The 19,765-nt window shown below is 48.1% G+C and overlaps 1 protein-coding gene across 2 annotated transcripts in view; it reads right to left on the bottom strand.

Annotated features, from left to right (window-relative positions):
* Positions 1 to 947: 947 nt before the first annotated feature.
* Kcnn3 (potassium calcium-activated channel subfamily N member 3) overlaps positions 948 to 19,765 on the bottom strand; it is a 147,041-nt gene continuing 128,223 nt past the window's right edge. For both annotated transcript variants that reach the window (XM_050118747.1, XM_050118748.1), the window contains exons 6-8: positions 14,871 to 14,998; positions 13,654 to 13,723; positions 948 to 8,999 (exon numbers count right to left, since the gene is read on the bottom strand). In XM_050118747.1, the coding sequence (XP_049974704.1) occupies positions 8,703 to 8,999; positions 13,654 to 13,723; positions 14,871 to 14,998 (495 nt within the window). In that variant the 3' untranslated portion in view covers positions 948 to 8,702. The remainder of the gene's footprint in view (positions 9,000 to 13,653; positions 13,724 to 14,870; positions 14,999 to 19,765) is intronic.

The raw sequence follows: 19,765 nt of genomic DNA, 5'->3' as shown, positions 1-19,765 counted from the left end.
CTAAGTCAGATGATGATGCTAAGTTTTTAATCTAGAGCTCTGAAAAGTTCACAGGAAGGAAACTGAGGGCTTGGGGAATCAGCTCGGAAACTCTGTTTCCAGTGCATCTCTGGCAACTGGACCTGCCTAGCGGTGATTCCCCCGTGTGCCTGCAGTCTGGAGATGCTGGACCTGGTGGGTTTTTGGTTCCCAGATGCACAGCAGGGTCTTCCTGTTAACACCCTGTGCATATGGCTGCCTATGACAACAACGGAATTTCAAAGAGGCACATTACCCTTGTGACTGCAGGACCTGGACTCTGGCAGGGTCCTGGGGTTGCCTAGGTGTTGTCACAGCCTGCTAGACAGATTTAATTGGTTTGAAGAAGCGCATAATGCATCCTTCAGCTTGTGAGCAGGGCCCTGGGAACCAGAAAATCCCTCTGGAGCTTTTGATCCCATCATTCAAAGAGGCAGCCGCGGCTCAGGCAGGGGGGCTGGGCGTCTGTAGAAAGGAGGGCCCAGGGAGCACCAGCGGGTTTGTTAGGGCCCTTCCGCCACTTGCTAGGAGGAGGGGCTCCCACTAACCTTCACCCAAGGTGTCACTGCACAGAAGCAACAGCTACCATGGAGCCCTGTCCCCAAGAGAGTCTGTCTCTTCTCAGAAGGGACACAAAGGACAAGGCCAGCCAAACCATGCTGCTGTGTGAGGACAAGATTCTGACTCAGACGTGTGAAAAGGTAGGTACCCAACTGAACAAAAACCTTAGTGTTGCCTTAGAGACCATGGGCTGTGGTTCTAATGGGCTTTAAAGGCAGTTCACACTTTCTTCTTTGTGCGTTTCCCTCAAGAAGAACAAAGTCGCTGAAACAGAAAAATATTTCTCAAATAGAACTTAATTTCTTCTTTGGTGACTTGTGAAAGTTTACCACAACTCCATTTAAAACTTTCAGGCACTTTGCTTTTTTTGTCTTTTAATATTCTTTACCTTTTTAATAAAAAGTAAAAAACAAACAAAAAATACATCCATTTCCTGAATAGAACCTTTCTATGTAAAGATCTCACTAAACAAATAAACATAGGACCAAACAAAATATGAAGCTGTGAATAGCAATATGATATATTATGAAGCATTTATATATGTATGTATATATTATATATGAATGTGCAGGTATATGTGTGTGCACCTATGTATGTATAAATATGTAAATATTTGCCTACATACACATCACACACACATAGATATTTATACTGACCTCTTTTAGATTGAAGTCCAAGGCACTTTTTACAATGAACAGGTTAAAGCCATTAATTTAGAACATAACTGTTTCTGGGTACATATCAATTTAGGGTGCCAATATCAGAACTCACATCTTTCCTTGCCCACCCGGCCTGATGCGACGAACAGAAGAATAGCCTTAGGAGATTCGGACTGTGTCTGAATGGCTGGACTGAGTTCTTTTTCTAGTCCCTAGGAGGAGAGTCCTCACTGGGAAGGCTGCCTTCTTCATGGAGGGACAAGGGACCAGAGATGCCCAATGCTGCACTGGGAGAAACCCAGGCGCCTTCTATCCAGGGACTTGTCCTGGCTCCACCTTATCCTCCGACGGCCACTCGCATAGGCTCAGAGGGGGCTCTGAGGGGGCTCGATGCTGTGACTTGAGTGATTTTCACATCACACTCAAGAAAGGCCACTCCTCCTGATAGTACGGTCCATGCCTATCATTAGGCTGTGCAACAGCAAATGAAATTTTAAGATGCACGCATCTTTATCCTTACAATCATGTAAGACCTGTCCATTACCAAACAATTTGGTAACTGAGGCCTGCGAAAGAAATAGCAGAATTTCTGAATTATTGATTACCATTGCAGTGTGGTGAGGCCGGCCCTTCTCCGTGTTGACTGCATACAGATCTCCAGGGGCTCTGGTTGAAATGCCAGTTGTGATTGAGTGGGCTCGGCATGGGGCCTGTGGATCTGAGTCTAAGGGCTTAAGGGGATGTGAACGCTGTCAGTCTCTGGCTTTTACCGGGAGTAGCAAGGATCAGTATATGGCTATGCACATGAATTATTGCCCAGAGCCTGCTTCCTCGAGATCTGGAATTTAGGTTCGTATCCTTGACTGTGGATGAGTTACTGCATCGATGGCAAAGGTCAGAAGAATATACATGTTCTCTATACATGTAAACATCGTAGCTGGTCTACAAAGTACTAGGCGGAAAAGTCAAAACAGCTCCAGTTTTGAGCAGGAGATGTATAAAGAAATAAATCAATGTCTCTCAGTCAATTACCGAATTGAGAGTTAGCTCATTTCCATTGCCCAGTGAGTAAGAAATGTGCTAAAAACAGGTGCCCTGGAGTTCTGATGGCTTTAATGAAGCTCAGCCTAGCAGATAACTGAGGAGCAGTGCAGATGCGGAGAGAAAGAAACACGACCTGCGCACACAGATAGCCCTGGCTTCCCCAGCCGATTGGTACCGGGCATTTAGATACTTGCCTGCCATTGGGCATGACTAACAGATGCCGTGGAGGCCCGAGCCCTATCTAGGCTGAAATTCAGGGAGACTTGGAGATTTCTAGATTCTTGTCCAGGGCAGCACCTATGGTCTTGCATGCTCTGTGAATCTGCGTGCGTTTCTAGAGTTGGTGAAGGGAAGAGGCAGGCAGGTAGCTCTCCCCTGATGCTACTTGGTCTGCACCTGTCCAGTGTTCTGTAGGAGTGATGGCCAGAAGCAAGGTCCTCACGGGAGACGTGTGGACTTATGGAAGACTTCCTTCATCCACTATGGTACAGGATAAGACCATGGCAATTCAAAGGAAGGAACTCTGAAACTCTACGTGTGTCTCAGGTGCTGTGGTGAGGAGGGAATGGGTTTCGTGAGCCACTTAGGGGAAATGCGGTGGTCAGGCCTACCTCCTCCCAGTGAGAGTAAAGAGCAGACAAGGAAGCCAGCTTTCTGTGGGTCTCCTCCTCAGGCACCAATGACAAACTGCAGAAACCTTGATCCCCCAGAGAGACTGCAACTCAGAGAAGGGCACATTCACTTCTCACTGGGTCCTGCCTGCAGAGAATTCTAATCTTGGTTGCCCTCTTATACTGAAAAACTCAACGCTAAGAATTTTGAGTATTTTGAGGCAAAGTAAACAAGACTGTTTTTTAATGCCTAATTCTGATATTGCCAGAGGAAAGCTGGTTGGCTGTGCCCGAGGCAATAATGTACAGAATGGGCCCTTTGCATTTAGATGGAAAGAGTCTACGCCAGTACTAAACTGGCTGACAGCTCCTGAAGGGGTGATGGTTTAAACATCACTTCTGAAATGGCTTGGTAGAACTGGGGGTAGAATGATTCTTCTAAGTTCATGTCAGGGCTATTTTCATCTCTACTACTCACTTAGTCTTGGAGAATGAGGATATGGCCGTCTGGCACGCTGTGGAACCAGGACCTGGGCCTGGGGGTCAGGCAACCACTAAGAGCGATGTGTACTCAGAAACAGTCGTTAGGAAAGCAGGCTGTCACTCAGCCTGCTAAAGACTAGCTCGATACAAAATGTTAATCGAAAGTTACAATATATTTCATAATATAGCAATATATTTCATATTTAAAATAAACTGTTATGCTTTCTCCTATCGTTAAAAAATAGCAAGCAGTACAGAGGCAAGATGCAAATTCATACTGAAGCCCGTCTAGTTTGGAATATAAACACTTCCATTTCTGAGTTTGCTATGAAAATGGCTCCTCCATCAACATCCTATCGCTCGCTTTTGTTCTCGTGTGGCCAGCACAGAATGGAGAGTCTGGGACTAAATCCGTCACGTCATTGCGCCATTTAAACTCCACGTATGATGAAGGTGGATCAGCCCTGGTCGGGATCCAAAAACTGATACCGCTGGAGAATGGTGTTTAGCCCCGTCCTCGCTCCGGGAAGCTGGATGTAGGCTGCTCCGTCAGATTTGGTTGTGTTTTTTATTTGCCACTGTTCCTATTTATTTTTTATTTTATTTATTTATTTTTCCAGAAATGTCAGCATTTCTTTGGGATCTTGACTAGAGGTTGGTATTGAAGTTTGTGCTTTTTCCTCCACCAGCTTGATTGGTCACAAGGTCCCTTTTCAGTCCAGGCCCGAGGTCACAGCTTCCAGAACACATTTCTCGGTGTGTAAACAACTGTGGCAAGGCGTATGGCACCTGGTTTGGAGGTGGTCTGTTGAAGATTTGACATGTTGTTCAGAGGGAACTCCAGTTCATGTTTGAGTGCTTCCAGTAAGGGCGTAAGACAAAAAGATCGTAGTTACGGTCCCCTCTGTGGTTGTCTATTGGCTGCGGCACAGGGCACTTGTTCATAAGATGTGGCCTAATTCAATAAAAATCTATGTATTCTTTGTCTGCCAGGGTTAACTGTCAGTGGCTATTCATGCAGCCTTGCGAAAGCCTCCTGCTACCACAGGCGGACACTATTGCTACCCCTCCGCTCCCCGTCTTAGGGCTAGCTACAATCCCATTCCCCAGATGTTTGCTTTGGCAGTAGTAGAGAAGGAAGGGATGCTACCCAAGGCATGATCAAGTCAACTGACTGAAGGGTAGAGAAGGGACTGTTCATGGCTGCCAGGAAGCCTGCAGATCGCTGTCTAAGGGACTGAAACCAGAGGCCATGGAGCCAACAGGGACAGCAAAATGACCACGAATGGATCCTTAATCTGCGTCTAGAAGTTTGGGGCAGTGGAGTGGCTGCATGAGAAGGGGCCTGTTTGAGCATGTCAGAGCAGTAGCTGAGGAAGGGCAGTGACGTCACAGGGTCGCTGCTGGGCGTCTCCAGCAGCAGCCTGGCTGTCTGTTTGGAGATGAAACACTGACTAGCTTTGGGTTCACTGTTTGTCACACTCTGGAGGAGGGGGGCTTCCAGAACTATGCACACACCCCATATTTTGCCCTGTTGACTTTACTCTCTATCTGATTCCTTTTTGGTAACTTTCCCTACGCTCAGATATAACATCCAAGTGTGGGTTAGCGGTCAGTACTGCTGTGCTGACAGCAGTGGTCTCATCTGTCCTTTACCAAATACTTTGAACTGAATTATCAGCTCATCTTCACCTTGAAACACACACTAGCCAAGACATACTGGCCAGATATGCGACTCCAGTCTCAACGTTTTCTCTATTCTGATTTTGTATGTATCCCCAGTTTTCTTCTTCCCATGACTTCTTTGTAAGGAGATTACTGCAAAGTGAAGGGGAAGATCTCTAAATATATTAAAAATCATCATTTTTCAATGCCCTTTCTTGGCCTTTAATAACTTGCTAAGCACTTGAGAACTAAGTTTCATGTACAGTTTCTACATCTAATTTACAAGATTGTTGTTACATACAGCGCTGGACCCTACTGGGGTCACAGTCGCTGGTGACTCATGGCTATGCCCCTCGTAATCTTTTGGATCATATCAAGACATGATGTCATGGAGTTAGACATTATGAAGGTGGTAAAAATGGCTCTCAGACACTTCATGACAATTTAGTGATAATGATTGCATGCGTGGCCTTTGAGCCAAAGGTGCGGATTTTTATTTGGACTTCAATCTAAGAAGGAATGGGCTTCTAGCCGGGTGTAAATGACCAGCTGATGCTATGTCCCAAATCCCTCTGAGCTCAGTGGTCCTGGAGTATCACAGTACATCCCTGACTTCACAGTACATGAAGCTATAATATGGCTTAAGCGATGAGAGGGTGGCTCTAGGTTTTTAATTCAAGTGTCCAGATATTTGGGGAAATATTGGAGTGCTTCCATATGCTACTGCATTCCTGAAGGATGGCAGGAAGGCCTCTGCCATTGGCAAGCCTTCCAGGAGTGGGTGGAATTCGACCAGTTCAGGGCTAGAGTAACATTACAGTAATTCATGGTTTGAATATGCAGCCCACTCTTGAGACTCAAACTTGTCCCACTAACATACAGCCATAGGGTCTGTTAGCCTCCTTTCCTACTGTCGGAGATACTCAGGTGATGTGGGATCAGCCGAAAGATGGAGGAACATATCTGCATGAGCTATAACCAGGATCCCCAATACCTAGGCCATGGAGGGCTGATTGTATTTGCAAGAGAAGTGTTACTTCCCATGTCGAGCTGAAATACTAGGACAGAAGCGGAAGTTCATTTGTCATTGCAGAACCAACCTTCAGATTCCTGTCACTTTTCACGAGGTATATTCTTTCGCTAGAGATAAAACCATACACAGTTATTGCACTTCCAGTAGGCCAGGCTACCCTACAAATACGCCCACATGTCTCTCCGATGCTAGTGGTACCCTCCTGGAAACAACTCCAGCCATTCTCTGGATTAGCATTGCCAGCTTAGTCTCCAGGGTTTACTTAGCAAGAAAATCAACAAAGAGACAGATTTCAGATGACGTCCAGACCAGGATGGACACAAGGCAGCAGAGGCAGTGGAATCTCGCAAGTCATTTGTGAAGTGGAGGCTAATCTCGAGCTGTGCCATGCGTGCCCACCCTGAACAAGATCACAGCAGGATGCAAGGGGAGAGCAGAGAAAACCAGTCCAGGGCTCTAGGCCAAATGAGCAGGAAGTGGGCCCATCAGGAGCCGTCATTCTGCAAAATGCAACCAATGCTGTGGGGGGGGGGGGGGGGGGGGGGGGGGGGGGGGGGGGGGGGGGCGGGGTGGGGGGGGGGGGGGGGGGGGGGGGGGGGGGGGGGGGGGGGGGGGGGGGGGGGGGGGAGGGGGGGGTGTGGGGCGCAAGGCCATCTCATCTGTTTGTATACGTGCCTGTCGGTTTGGTTAAACTGCAAACAGCAATACCATTCTTGGGATAAAAATAATCTTTCAGATAATTAATAATTAAAAGAACAAGTAGAAAGAATTAAACACTAACGACAAATGTGGCCTCTCTGGTGTGCAAAACAGCTAATGAAAAGGCTCAGGGGAGAGATGGAGATAGGCCATTAAGAAGATAGGCCATTAAGACAACAGCAGCAGGCTGGGGTGTGGGTGAGGGGAACCGCACTTGCCTAGCATGTATGAGACCGCAGGTCTGGTCTCCAGCACTGCAAAACAAAGCACAAGACAGCAAGACAGTATGATGAACAAGAGACTAAGCAAAGAAACCGAGTGACCTCCACGCCATAGCTGTCCACCTTAATATCCAGCCATCCCTGTCCTAACAGGACCAGGACCACCATTGCACAAGAAAAACCCACACAGTAAGGCAGTGCCTCCAGGGTGGCCATAATAGCTGCTCACAGGGCTATTCTCAAGACAGTAACCAAACACAGATAACACCCTTTTGTTCTACCAAAGACAGATGAACTACTCCATACATAACTTCTTACAAGCAGAAATCAAGGACCGCAGAGTGGGGAAGTGATAACTGGCAGTTCTCACATCCCAGATGCTGTGTATGGTCAGACCACGGGGCAGTGAAGCAAACCGAGCGCCTATTCCTAGCCTGGATCTAGATGGTTCTGGAGTCTATGAGCTTTGAGATTCACTGGAGTAGTTTTTGCTGCAAAACGAACACGACAGAACAGAAACAGGCTTCTAACAAATGAACCCCTCATTTACCCACGTCCTGGGGCTCCCTGTGCTCTCACAGTGTTTCATTTTGAGGTGAGTCCAGGTGAGGTAGAGGGCACCACAGGAACACTCTCCATCCTTCGCCCAACTCAGTAACTGGCCCTTTCACGATCCTACACCTGGGTGATGATACCTCAGCAAAGCCCGGACAGCGGTCCTGTTCACTACGGTGGCATCGGGCACACTCTCATCTCCCACATACAGACACTGAGAATGCAGGGCCCATCAGACACAGCTTATTTGGCCGGAAGAAAACTCTGGGAAACCGTTATTTTTAGACATCTGCTTCTCTCTCCAGAATGCCAACAGTTTGGGGATGGCACACACTAGAATCAGGCAAGGTGTGCGTCTAGGACATTGTGGAGGAGAGACCCGAATCTTCAGTGACGTAGAATGTGGCCAGTACCTGCAAACTTCTACCAAACACACCTCACACTTGGTCTCAATGCAGATTTAGACCTTCCTCACCATGTGCACAGCAAGGAACCAGGTCCTTTTCATTGGGCTCAACTCAAAGAAAAAAGGACCTAGATGGAACATGTGTGTGTGTGTGCGTGTGTGTGTTCAATAGTATTATTGGATGGAAAATCTGGCTTTTCATTTGTCTATGCCCCCCTCCCCCAATCTACTTTGGGTATGTCCATTTTGGAAAGTTCTGGGCAGCTCTCTTTTTACTTTTACCACCCAGGGGCTTCCTTGGACAAAAGGATGGGAGAGACACCTCTAAGGTCCCAAGGCAGTTCCTTTCCCAAACCTGATACCACCCTTGCCCAATGCACCCCACTTTGGCTGACTTCACTTTCAGCTGCCTCAGAGTGGCTGCCCCTCCCCACCTCCCTGTGAAAACCTGAGATTGAGTAGGGATTTCTGTCCTCCGCCAGCTCTGCAGCAAGGGCCCTGACAGAGGTGTTGCTTCCAGTCACCTCCTCTTCCAGCTCCCAAGTAGAGGCACCTAAACAAAGATTAGACGTCTGGTTTCAAGGCAAATCGAACCAAGCACGCCGAAAGAACTTGAATTAGTTCATCAGCTCCACTTCTCTTCCTTCCGTCCCTGGTCTGAAACTTCCTTGATAGCAAAGCGACCAGGAGAGAGTTGATTTGCATCTTAAGACCTATGGGTAATGCTTCTGGAGTGGGGAGTTTTATTTAGCAACTGCTTGAACTTGTGTATGGGGTTGGGAAGGAGGTGGAGCTGATCCCGATCGGGCTGTCAGAGGGAGGTGCGTGGCTAGTTCCCACCGCCACACTGACGCCGCGGGCCTCCACGAAGGCAGTGAGCAGCTGCTGCTGTTGCTGGCGCAGGGTGTCTGCGATGAGTAGGGGCAGGGAGTTGAAGCTGGCCGTGAGGTGCTCCAGCTTGGCTTCCAGGCTGCCGATCTGCTTCTCCAGGTCTTCACTCCGATCATTGAGCTCTGTGATTAGGTCGTACATGACTTTCTGCATCTGGGGGAGTCAGAGTGGAAGACAGAAGAAGACCATCACCACGGAGGAATATGCCGTGGAGAGGTGAAAAGCCCTCTTTGCAGCAGAAGCCACCTCCATCCAGTTGTGTCCCATGTCACCAAAGGACAACTCTAGGACTTTCCAGGTGGTGGGCAGGCTGAGGGGCACTATTTTTGTATTTTTAGAGGGGTGGGGTATCAATGATCAATTTTATAATTTGTTTTGTTTTGTTCTTTTGATTGAGGGTCTCACTGTGTAACCCTGGATGACCTGGAACTCAGTATGTAGACCAGGCTGGCCTTGATCTCATAGAGCTCCATCTGTCTCTGCCTCCTGAGTGCTGAGATTAAAGACAGGGGTGACCACGTTCAACTCAATTATCAGTTTGAAACAGTACATATGCATGGAAGAAAAGAAACATTCCTCTTTTTTCTTATGTGGAATGCAGCTCTAAATGGCTCTCATATTCATACAGAGGGCTGGCTCAAGAAAAGGTACTGAGATGGGGATGGCCAATGCCATAGACTCACAATTAACAAGTCAGGATTGAAGCTGCAAACCTTTGGCTCACTAGCAGGCCCCTTAACCTCTCCTATCCCGACCTCCTCATAAAACGGAAGTTAATAACTACACATAGTTTATGAGATTGCATCCCCACCCCACCCCATCCCCTTTTCTATCCAGCAATCAGAATATAACATGTAATTAATGCCTCAGGCATGATCCTGGACCAGAAGGGGCTGCCCTGCTGAGGAGCCTGAGAGGAGGTAAAGGCCCGTGACACCTGGCTGAGGTCTTGGTGATTAGATCACACTTGACTCCTCGGAGCAGTCCTGCCTTCCACACGCCTAGCAAACGGTGCCTCGAGGGTGCTCCTGATGGTGTCCTACTCCGGCACTATCCACAGTGTTCTTTGGTCCCACTTGCTAGCAGAACTCCCTGCACGACACCTGTGCTTCCTGTGCCAGCTGCACAGACTATACAACACCCAGTCAACATGCACCAGGGGTGCTGGTTCAAACTTGAGAGTAAAATTGAGGAGTCTCACACTCCCAGAGTGAGAAAAAGGGGTTCTGATGGCAGTGCCCTGGGGAGGGGAACTGTGTCCCTGTGGGACCCACAGTGGGACCCTAATCTCATTTCACCTGTCATTACGCTGGGATAGCAGTTCTCAACCTGTGGGTTGTGATCCCAGATGTTTACATTATGATCCATAACAGTAGCAAAATTACAGTTACAAAGTAGCAATAAAGTAACCTTATGGTTGGGGATTACCACAATACCAGGAACTGTATTAAGAGGTCACAGCATTAGGAAGGTTGAGAACACTGATCTAGGAGGATGTGGACACCACAGTGACCTCAGAGGCCAGAGGGAGCAGGAAGCAGGGTGAGAGGAGAAAGGGAGACAGGGAAACGCAGGAGAGCCCCCACCCCTTGCACTTGGAATACTGGAGGAGTGGGTATGGAGACAGCTCCTCTCTAGGAAAAGGGTGACATCCTCAGAGAAAGGGTAGAAAGGGTGACCTGAGTAGACAAGTGCCTCGTCACTGGACATGGTCCCCCCAGAATGGCTGAACCACGCATCCCAAGCTGGGCCAGGAGCACCCTGATGAACTGCAGTGACTGGGTGATGGTCATCTTGCTCCTTGGGTCTGGTTTCCTTATCTGTGTTTATAATTGGACCCCCTCCCCAGGTCACAAAGTATGTTTACAGCTCCTATCTTAGATGCTGGGGGTTGTTTTTACATCTCCATGGAAGAAACCGAAGCAACTGGGCGAGGGGTCCAAGACCTCTCTGCTCTGTCACCATAAATGGGGCCTGTTTGATACAGAAAATGCTGTTGGGAGGCCACGTTCTTTGTGTTTTTTTTTTTTTTTTTTTTTAAGACAGGGTTTCTCTGTAGCTTTGGAGGGTTTCTCTGTAGCTTTGGAGCCTGTCCTAGGACTAGCTCTTGTAGACCAGGCTGGTTTTGAACTCTCTCCGCCTGCCTCTGCCTCCCAAGGGCTGGGATTAAGGGCGTGTGCCACCACTGCCACCTGGCAGGAGGCCACAGTCTTAATCTAGGGAGGAACAAAGCACAGAGGTGGGGAGGAGACGAAGTCAGGAGTTGAAATACAAAGGGAAGGGAGCAGGCATGACGTCATCATGCTCTCCCTCTCTTGCCAGTGCTTGACGACAGGATGCTGAGCAAATGGAGACCGACGTGAAACACACACAATTGCTGCTGAATCTAGGCTGGTCTCATGGGAGGAAAAGACAAAGACTAGGTGGATGGCTGTCAGAGGCCACTCCTCAGTACGCACGTCCCTCACGATGGCTCTGCACATTCTTTACTCCCATGTACTTCACTCCCCAGTTATATATGGCTCAATTTCCCAGTGCAATACAGGAGAGTGTCTTTCTAACTCACTGTGAGTGTGCACGTGAGTGGGTGCATGTGTGTGTGTGCGTGTTGGATACATGTGACACTGTGGGTGCCAGTACACAATGCAAGCATGTAGAAGCCAGAGGAGGACGTAGAATATCTTTCTCTATTCTTCTCTGCCTTATTCCCTTGAAACAGGGCCTCTCATCAGACCAGAAACTGCTGTCTTTGGCTAAGCGAGAACTGGCCATCAGACTTCACTTTCTCTGCCAACCAGTGCTGAAGTTACAGGCACAGGCAGCTCTGCCTGACTCAGTGTGGGCGCTGGGCATTCAAACTCATGCTTGCACACAGTGTCTCATTGCTTCACCCCATCAACCAGACAGTCCATCTGCGAGAGACTGGGCAGCAGTGCAGGAAGATGAACGCAAAGCTTGTGTTTGCTGACGTTCCTGGTGGAGTCTCAGCCACAGGGTGTCCTATTGGCGAGAGGAGGACGGCAAACATTGCTAGTCTAGCCCTTGAAGAAATATCTTGGGGCATCTCACTGAGCCACACCCAAGGCTCACAGAATGGATCCTAGCTGGTTTTTTCTTCCCAGCCACAGCTGATTTGTCTAAAGGCAGACACGTGACTCACACTATCCAATCATATCCTCTCTCTCTTTTTCTGTTTTTTTTTTTTTTTTTGTTTGTTTGTTTTTTGTTTTTTGTTTTTCGAGACAGGGTTTCTCTGTGGCTTTGGAGCCTGTCCTGGAACTAGCTCTGTAGACCAGGCTGGTCTCAAACTCACAGAGATCCGCCTGCCTCTGCCACCCAAGTGCTGGGATTAAAGGCGTGCACCACCATCGCCCGGCTCTTTCTGGTTTTTCAAGACAGGATTTCTCTATAGCTTTGAAGCCTACCCTGGAACTAGCTCTTGTAGACCAGGCTGGCCCAGAACTCACAGAGATCCCCCCCCCCACCTCTGCCTCCAAGTGCTGGGATTAAAGGCCAGCGCCACTACTGCCCTTGAATTTAGAATTAAGAACAAAAGAAAGTCAGTTAAACCCAGGGTGACCTGGGTTGCAGGGAGATGGAGTGGGGGTGGGGTGGGGAAGCTGGCTCTTTGAACAGCACCTGAGCAGGAGAGAGGAGCTAGTGTGAGAGAAAGTCTCCTGAGAATCCCTTACCTCCTTGGAATAAATGGTTCCGTTTACAATGTACTTCTAGTAGTTTTGGTAACTGGAATCTAGAGGATTAACCAACATGTCCAAGACTTCAGGGGTCCATTCACCTCCTCCCACATTGGGCTCTGGGAAACCCCACATTCCACCTGAATGCCCCCCCCCACTGGCATGGGGGTCTGTGGGCGTCTCCCCAGCTGTGATTGAAGTCCTCCCAGGCATAGGAGGCCCCTTTCTTGGCCTTGGTCCCTCCAGAAAGAGGCGCCTGCACAAGGCCCAGCAACCAGTAATTTCTGCTTGCAGGCTCTTTTCAAAGGGCGCCTAATTGGCCTGGGGGAGTTTCCTTTGCTGTCCCAGAGAATGAGGGTCCATTACAATTGACATCTGCTGGAATGTTCTGCCAGCCTGGCCCTGGGCTATGCACTTGCTATATAATTTCTATGAGAAGGCATGGAGGTGGGGGTGGGAGTCCTGGTCAGATTGCCCACGCTCAGCCCTATGGTGCTGATTTTCAAGAAGAGAGTCTCTTTTGTGCTCCTTATGGCACTAAAGACAAGAAACGCTGAAACACAGTGCCATATTGAGCCTTAAGATCTTCGGTTCTTAGAACCTCCATGTTCACTGTCAGCTGCCTGCCTGTGGTGAAACACACGCACGAGCGCGCATACACATACACACACAATCAATTTGTGTCAGGCAGGAAAACCTGGGCTGTCAGGATTAGAAGGCACAGGAAAATGAATTTTTATTATAACAATAAATTGAAAAGAATCATCTGAAGTCTATATAACCAGGTCATCTGTAGGGCCCTTGTCCCATCTGGTCCTCACTAACGTGCTTCCTGTATGTCTTCAGTCATCTTTAGAAGCCCCCCCCCCCCCCCCCCCGCCATGCACAGCTAATAAACATACCAGCAAGAACTGGGTTAGCTAATGAGCTATGACAAAGACAAATCTGAGCTTCTTAACATAGAAACAAATGCTGAAGACAGGACACACGGGTAGATTACAGATGCAAAGCATGAGCCTGGGTGTTTGCCCATCAAAGAGAGCTGTCTTTGCCTTCCTGTCCCTGCACTGGCTCTGTGGACATGAGCCAGGCCTGTCCTGGATGCCACTCACCTTGGAAAGGTCCACCAGGGTGTTGGCTTGGTCACTCAGCTTCCTTTGTTCCATCTTGACACCCCTCAGTCTGTGGAGAAGAGTTGGAACAGGTAGTTCAAGTCCTCAGTAAGCGTCAGCCCTTCATGGCACCTGAGCTCGGAACTTAGCACTGGGACCTTGAGCACAGGCAGCAGCTGTCACAACTAGACTTGTCAGGGCCCCAGAAAGCAAACTCCATCCAGACTGCCTTGTCGCTTTCCCTTCCTTGCTGTTTTCAAGCCATTCCACGGCTCCCATGCCTTTGTCTGGGTTCTTCTACCACCGCGAATGTCTCCTGACCACCCAGCCTTCCCAAACCTTTGGATCAGAACAATTTTTTTCTTAGCTTTCTCTGCCCTGTTTATTTATTCATTTATATATTTATTGGGGGTGGGATGCAGGGTCTCAATTTGTAACCCAAACTGACCTCAGCCTTTTGATTTTGTGGATTAGTCATGCACTGCCATACCCAGCTTGCCACTATACTTAAAAGAACTTATTCCTCCGTTACAAAAGGAACACTGGTTCCTCCCTGGAGTTGTAGTGTGTGTGTGTGTGTGTGCATGTGTGTGTGTATGAACACACACACGTGTGGAGGCACTCAAGTCTGTATATATGTGTTTGTTTCTGTGCATATGTGTATACATCTATGTGTATATGTGCCTGTATATATGTGTCTGTGCATGTGTGTACATGTGTCTCTGTGCATGTGTGTATGTCCATGTGTGTCTGTGCATATGTGTGTATGTGTCTCTCTGTGTGTATATATGTGTATCTGTGTATATGTGTGTATATGTCTCTATGTGTGTGTATATGTGTCTCTGTGTGTGTATATATGTGTGTCTATGCATATGTGTGTATGTGTCTTTATGTGTGTATATATGTGTGTATGTCCATGTATGTCTGTGCATATGTGTGTATATGTGTGTCTGTGTGTGTGTATGTATGTCTGCACATACGTGTGCATGTGTGTCTGAGTAGCATGAGAGCCCGTAGGCCCTTGCTCTGACCTTTACCCTCCCACAGCAGCCTGCCTGCTGCCTCACAGGGCAGTGAGTGACAGAACAGCCTGGCCTGGGAGCTTTTTGAGTAGAACATAGCAGATTCTTCCGCACCTCCCTGGTCTGAGAAGATGCAGCTGAACTGTGGGATCCCACACTCAGTTTGGCTACACAGCACACGGCTCTGGTACTCACTGGTGGATCGCTTGGAGGAACTTCCTCTGATGTTTCCTGACTTTGGCGTGGTCAATCTTCTTTAGCAGCTTTGTGTGTTTATAGATTAGCCATGTTTCCCGCAGGACGTTGGCGGCGGCATTCTTGATCTAAGGGAAAGCAAACAAGGGGCTGTCAGGTGGAGTCCTGGGTTCACACAGTATGTTTTCCCTACACGTGTGGTTGCCATCCCCCTCCTGGGAAAATGCTTCCTCAGAGATCTCTTCTGAATCAAGAGCAGGAAACTCTGAGACTAGATTATTTTTTATTAATCTTGGAGCAGACGCAGGAAACTGGAGCCTGGAGTTGAGAGGCATTTCTCCTCCTTAATGGTTTCATCACTGCCTCTCGGCCGCCGTTGCTGATGCTATATTTAGACAGGCTGCTTAGCAAGCCCTTGAAGTCTGGGGTACAGTTTGGATCAATAAATACCGTCTATGCCCTCACATCCAGGGTGCCACACTTGAGAGTAACAGGCTCCCTACCAAGTGGAGATTTAAAAAGGTGTCTTTGAGAAGATGTCTTTTGTCGCAGTGACAGGTACCACTGTTCCTTTCCTAAACGACCAAAGATTGTGTGCTCCAATTTCACTGTAAATGCAACTGGCACAAAACTGAAACCATCCCAGGGATGTGGAGAATCAGGGGAGATACCTAGGTGTGAGAGCACAGCTGTGTCCCTGGGACTAGCTTCCTGGGCACCACAGTCACACAGCTCCACACACAACTCTGTCATCTGTTGACATGGAAACCACTGATATCATCCAGCTCACGACCGAGCTGAGACATATCAATGGCATCCAGATGGCAGGGGACAAAGTTTTAATCCAAACACAGACATCTTCAGCACCTAGTGGCAAGAACAAGAGAAAACACTCCTTATTAAGTGTGAGCTGAACATATTTTTCATTAACCATCTCCGTTTCTGTCAGCCATGCACAGTGGCAGAGGACCACAGGCCCAGAGCCTGGAAGTGAGGAGACCAGCCAGGAAAGATCAGGTGGCTTGTCAGATAGGATTTTAACAAAATCAGAGAGCACAGACCAGCTTCTCAGACCAACGCCAACAGATGGGGCGTAGCTCACATGCTGAGCCGCGTGGGAAGGCCTGGAAAGCAACGCTTCGCAGGCTGATTATGTGTGCTTCACAAAGCTTTTACTAAGGATGGCTTATACTCTTCATTGGCGCTGACATGATTTTTAAAAGAACATCTAAGTCTTCTCAGGAATGTTTAAGTGACATAAATATTGCTTTTTTCATTGTTGTTCAATTAAAAAAAAAATCAGTGAAAATGGTTTTAAACCTTCCATTGGCCCACCTCTGGCACTTTCTTGTTTGACTGGTAGTGACTTGAGGCTGGGATTGGCTCGTGTCTGGCTAGCAAGGAGGGGCAAGCAGATGACTGACTCTGGGCCTTGGCTCTGGTTGGCTAAAGAGGTGGCAGAGCAGGAAGGGCTTTCTCCTGGCAGAGAAGATGCTGCTGCTGCCCTCTAAAGGGATGGGCATATAGGAGCTTTTCAGTTTCCACAGGTGTGTGTCCTCTGAGGAAAGCCTTAAAGATAGGAAGGAGGGAAAGAGCCTGCCTAAGCCTTCGTAGGATGGGCCGGGCCCTAGTCACACAGTCCCTTCTGAGGAATGCTCACAGAGCCACCGGATAACAAAACAGACAAGCCTTTGACAATGGTCCCCGTGTCCTGCCAACAAACACTTGACATGGGAAAGCCTGTAAGGCCTGTGCATCATGAAGCAGTTTAGGAGCAAATGCTTAATTATCTTGAAGATGAAGGGAAGACATCTTGGGCTAACACACACACACACACACACACACACACACACACACACACACACACACCCCAGTCCCTCAGCTTACCAACAGCAAACAGTCAATGTGGATTTGAGCACTATATAAATCTTAAGGTGCCAGAAAGATATTAGTTATTATTATACAACTCAAGTTCCCCACTTAAAACAGAAGGAAGCAGTTCAGAGATGGAATGAAAGGCCAGACTCACACAGGGAGTTAATGGCCAAGTCTAATCAAGAGTCAGGTCCAAGGGGTGCATACGATTCTCGTATGGTCTGAAGGGAGGCAGGTCTGGACTTCGTCTGAATTTAAACAGAACCATTTCCTCTTTCCCAGGATCAAGGAACTGGGAAGGAGGCTAGTTTGGTTTCTGTCTTGCTTTTTAAAGTCATCCTGGCCCCCATTCAGCCACCCGACAGAACACAGACTTCAATGCTCGCCTTTAACTCCAGCCTAAATGAAAAAGATCCTGAAGTCACAGTTTGGCCGGTCGGCAGGGAAACACCAGATCCGTCTTCACGGGCTTGGGAGGGAGGCCCCTGAGCATTCGGGGAGATGATGTTAAATGCAAGCCTTGCGCTGACTGAAATTAACTGCGAGCAAACAGCCCAGCGCAGAGCTAAGCAGATCAATATCTGCAAGAGGAAAAGCAATAGGCTTTTAACCGCACAGGGCTCTCCTGGGTCTCCCTCCATGTCACCTGGTGCCTGACTCTGAGCACGGTTGAGAAGACAACACCATTTCAGCCCCTCTTGGGGCCTGCTCAGCCTCCACAGTGTGGAGACACCTTTCCCTCGTGGAGACTTAGGGACCTCTGAGTTCTCCTGACCTGAAAGATCTTCCCAGGATGCAGCGTTGGGAGGGTCAGGGCTTGAGAGGGAAGCAGTGAGCTGGCTTAGGTTGGCTCTGAAAGGCTGAGTTGAGTCTCTTTGAAGGTGGCTAGGTAAGGATCTTTTATGTGTGAAAGGCCAGCTCTCTGGCTTGCAGACCTGTAAGCATGCCGCTGATAGCGCTCACTGAGTCTCTAGGCTCCCTGTCTTCCATATCGCTGTTTTCAATATGCTTAGGGTCCATAAACTACAAGAAGGACTTGTTTTGTTTCGTTTTGAGAAAGGGTCTCACCACACAGTCCTGGAAAGCCTGGGACTTGTTATGTAGACCAAGTTGGCCTACAGAGATCCACCTGTCTTGCTTTCTGAGTGCTGGGATTAAAGGAATATACCACCATACCTGACTAGGAAGGACTCTTAATATTAGTGGGCCTGGGGAAGAAACAGGTCCAAGGAAGATCTCCCAAATAACTGTGAGTTACATCTTACCAAGCACTGTGCCAGGCTTTAGAGAACATTGACACCTGCATTATCTCACATATTAATCTCCAGATAAATGTGGTGAGTGGTGGGTTGTTAACTCCACCTTGGCTCCATTGCTGAACTCTCTGAGATTTATTTTCTCCACCCATTTAAAGGACAATTAATGAATATTAGTGTGCACCTATGATGAGCAGACACTGTTCTAGAAGGTGAGAGTATAAAGACCGACAAATCAATAGCATTTTCTTAAAACAAACAAAAACCTGTGTCCGTGATGTAGCCTAGACCAACCTTGACCTCACTATTCTTCCAGACTGACTTCAAACGTAAAATCCTCTGCCACAGCTTCTTGGGATCGCAAATGGGCGCTACCACTCCTGGTGAACTAATAGTATTCTTGCTGTCATGGAATTTATAATCTTTGGGTGAGGAAGGATGCAGCTAAAAATATGGTATCAGATACTACATGCTTTAAAGAAAATTAAAGCATGACTCAGGGCCAGAGTCTTGCAAGTGCTATTCATCGGCAAGACAGACTCCTGTGTTGATTAAATGGAAATACACATAGAGCTTTTAGCATAAAGCCTGGCCATGGTGTGTTTCAATGCACAGTCATTTTGTTTTCTTGTATCTGTTGTTACATTTATCTGTTTATTGTGGGGGTGGTGTATGAACCACTGTTGTGGAATAATCTTTCTGTACACTGTGTAAATATATGCTGCTGTGATTGGTTTAATAAAGATGCTGACTAGCCAATAACTGGACAGGATAAAGTTAGGCAGGGAAGCCAAACTGAAAATGCTGGGAGGAAGGAGAGCAGAGTATGGAGTCACCAGCCACAGAGGAAGCAGGAGATAACTGTGCCATGCTAATAAATATACCAATGCATGACAGGGCATAACTAAGGAATATGGGTTAACTTAAAATGTAAGAGCTAGTTAGTAATAAGCCTGAGCTATTGGCTGAGCATTTATAATATAAGCCTCAATGTTTATTTGAGAGCGGCTGTGGAACGGGAAAACTGCACTTAGTCAGCTTTTTCCTTCTATCATGGGGTCCCAGGGATCAATCTTAGGTCAACAGGCTTGGTGGCAAGTACCCTTTTCTACTGAGTCATCTCATAGGCCTATTGTCACTTTATTGGCATTGCTTTTCCAATATGTAGCAGCTTCTTCTCATGGCCCCAGTCCCCAAGAAAAGAAAGCATGCAAGAGGACACAGTCTCTGCACTCTTGACCACAGCATCCCATGTTACAGGCTGCTCTGGCTACCTCTCTGCCAGGGTAACTGCCACAAGTTATTACAGAAGGGCTGTGAGTCATGGGGAGAGTGGCCAGGGTGCAAGGAGAATGAAAAGAGCTCCTTTCTTGAGTAACCATGGCCTCAGTGGCCACAGGAAGCCAACAGAATAATTCGCCCACTGGTGGATCCCCAGCTCTGCTGCCAGGAGCCCTACTGGGGAGCAGTGTCCCTCTTGGTTGGAAAGGGCAAAGGGAGAATCCAGGTCAGCCTGGCAGCTACCCCAACGAGTCAATGGGTGGACCCCAACTAACAGAGATGAGAGACATCATGTTGAGAGACTGAGAGCCAGCCAGCCTGTCAAGAGCTTGATTGGAGGTGTCCATTATAACTAGAACTGTATGGGGAGGCTGCTCCCTTCAGCCCACCAGCCCACTCATCCCTCATCTTCCTCCACTGACTTCTGGCTGACTTCCTGAGACTGCTCCCCCCCCCCCCCCCCCCCCCCCCCCCCCCCCCCCC

This window comes from Alexandromys fortis, unplaced genomic scaffold, assembly GCF_014885135.2.
Source record: "Alexandromys fortis isolate MF-2015 unplaced genomic scaffold, M_Fortis_MF-2015_v1.1 scaffold_152, whole genome shotgun sequence".
In the NCBI taxonomy this organism is placed as follows: Eukaryota; Metazoa; Chordata; class Mammalia; order Rodentia; family Cricetidae; genus Alexandromys; species Alexandromys fortis.
Note: the sequence above shows the minus strand (reverse complement) of the source record. Positions and strands in the feature narration are given on the sequence as shown.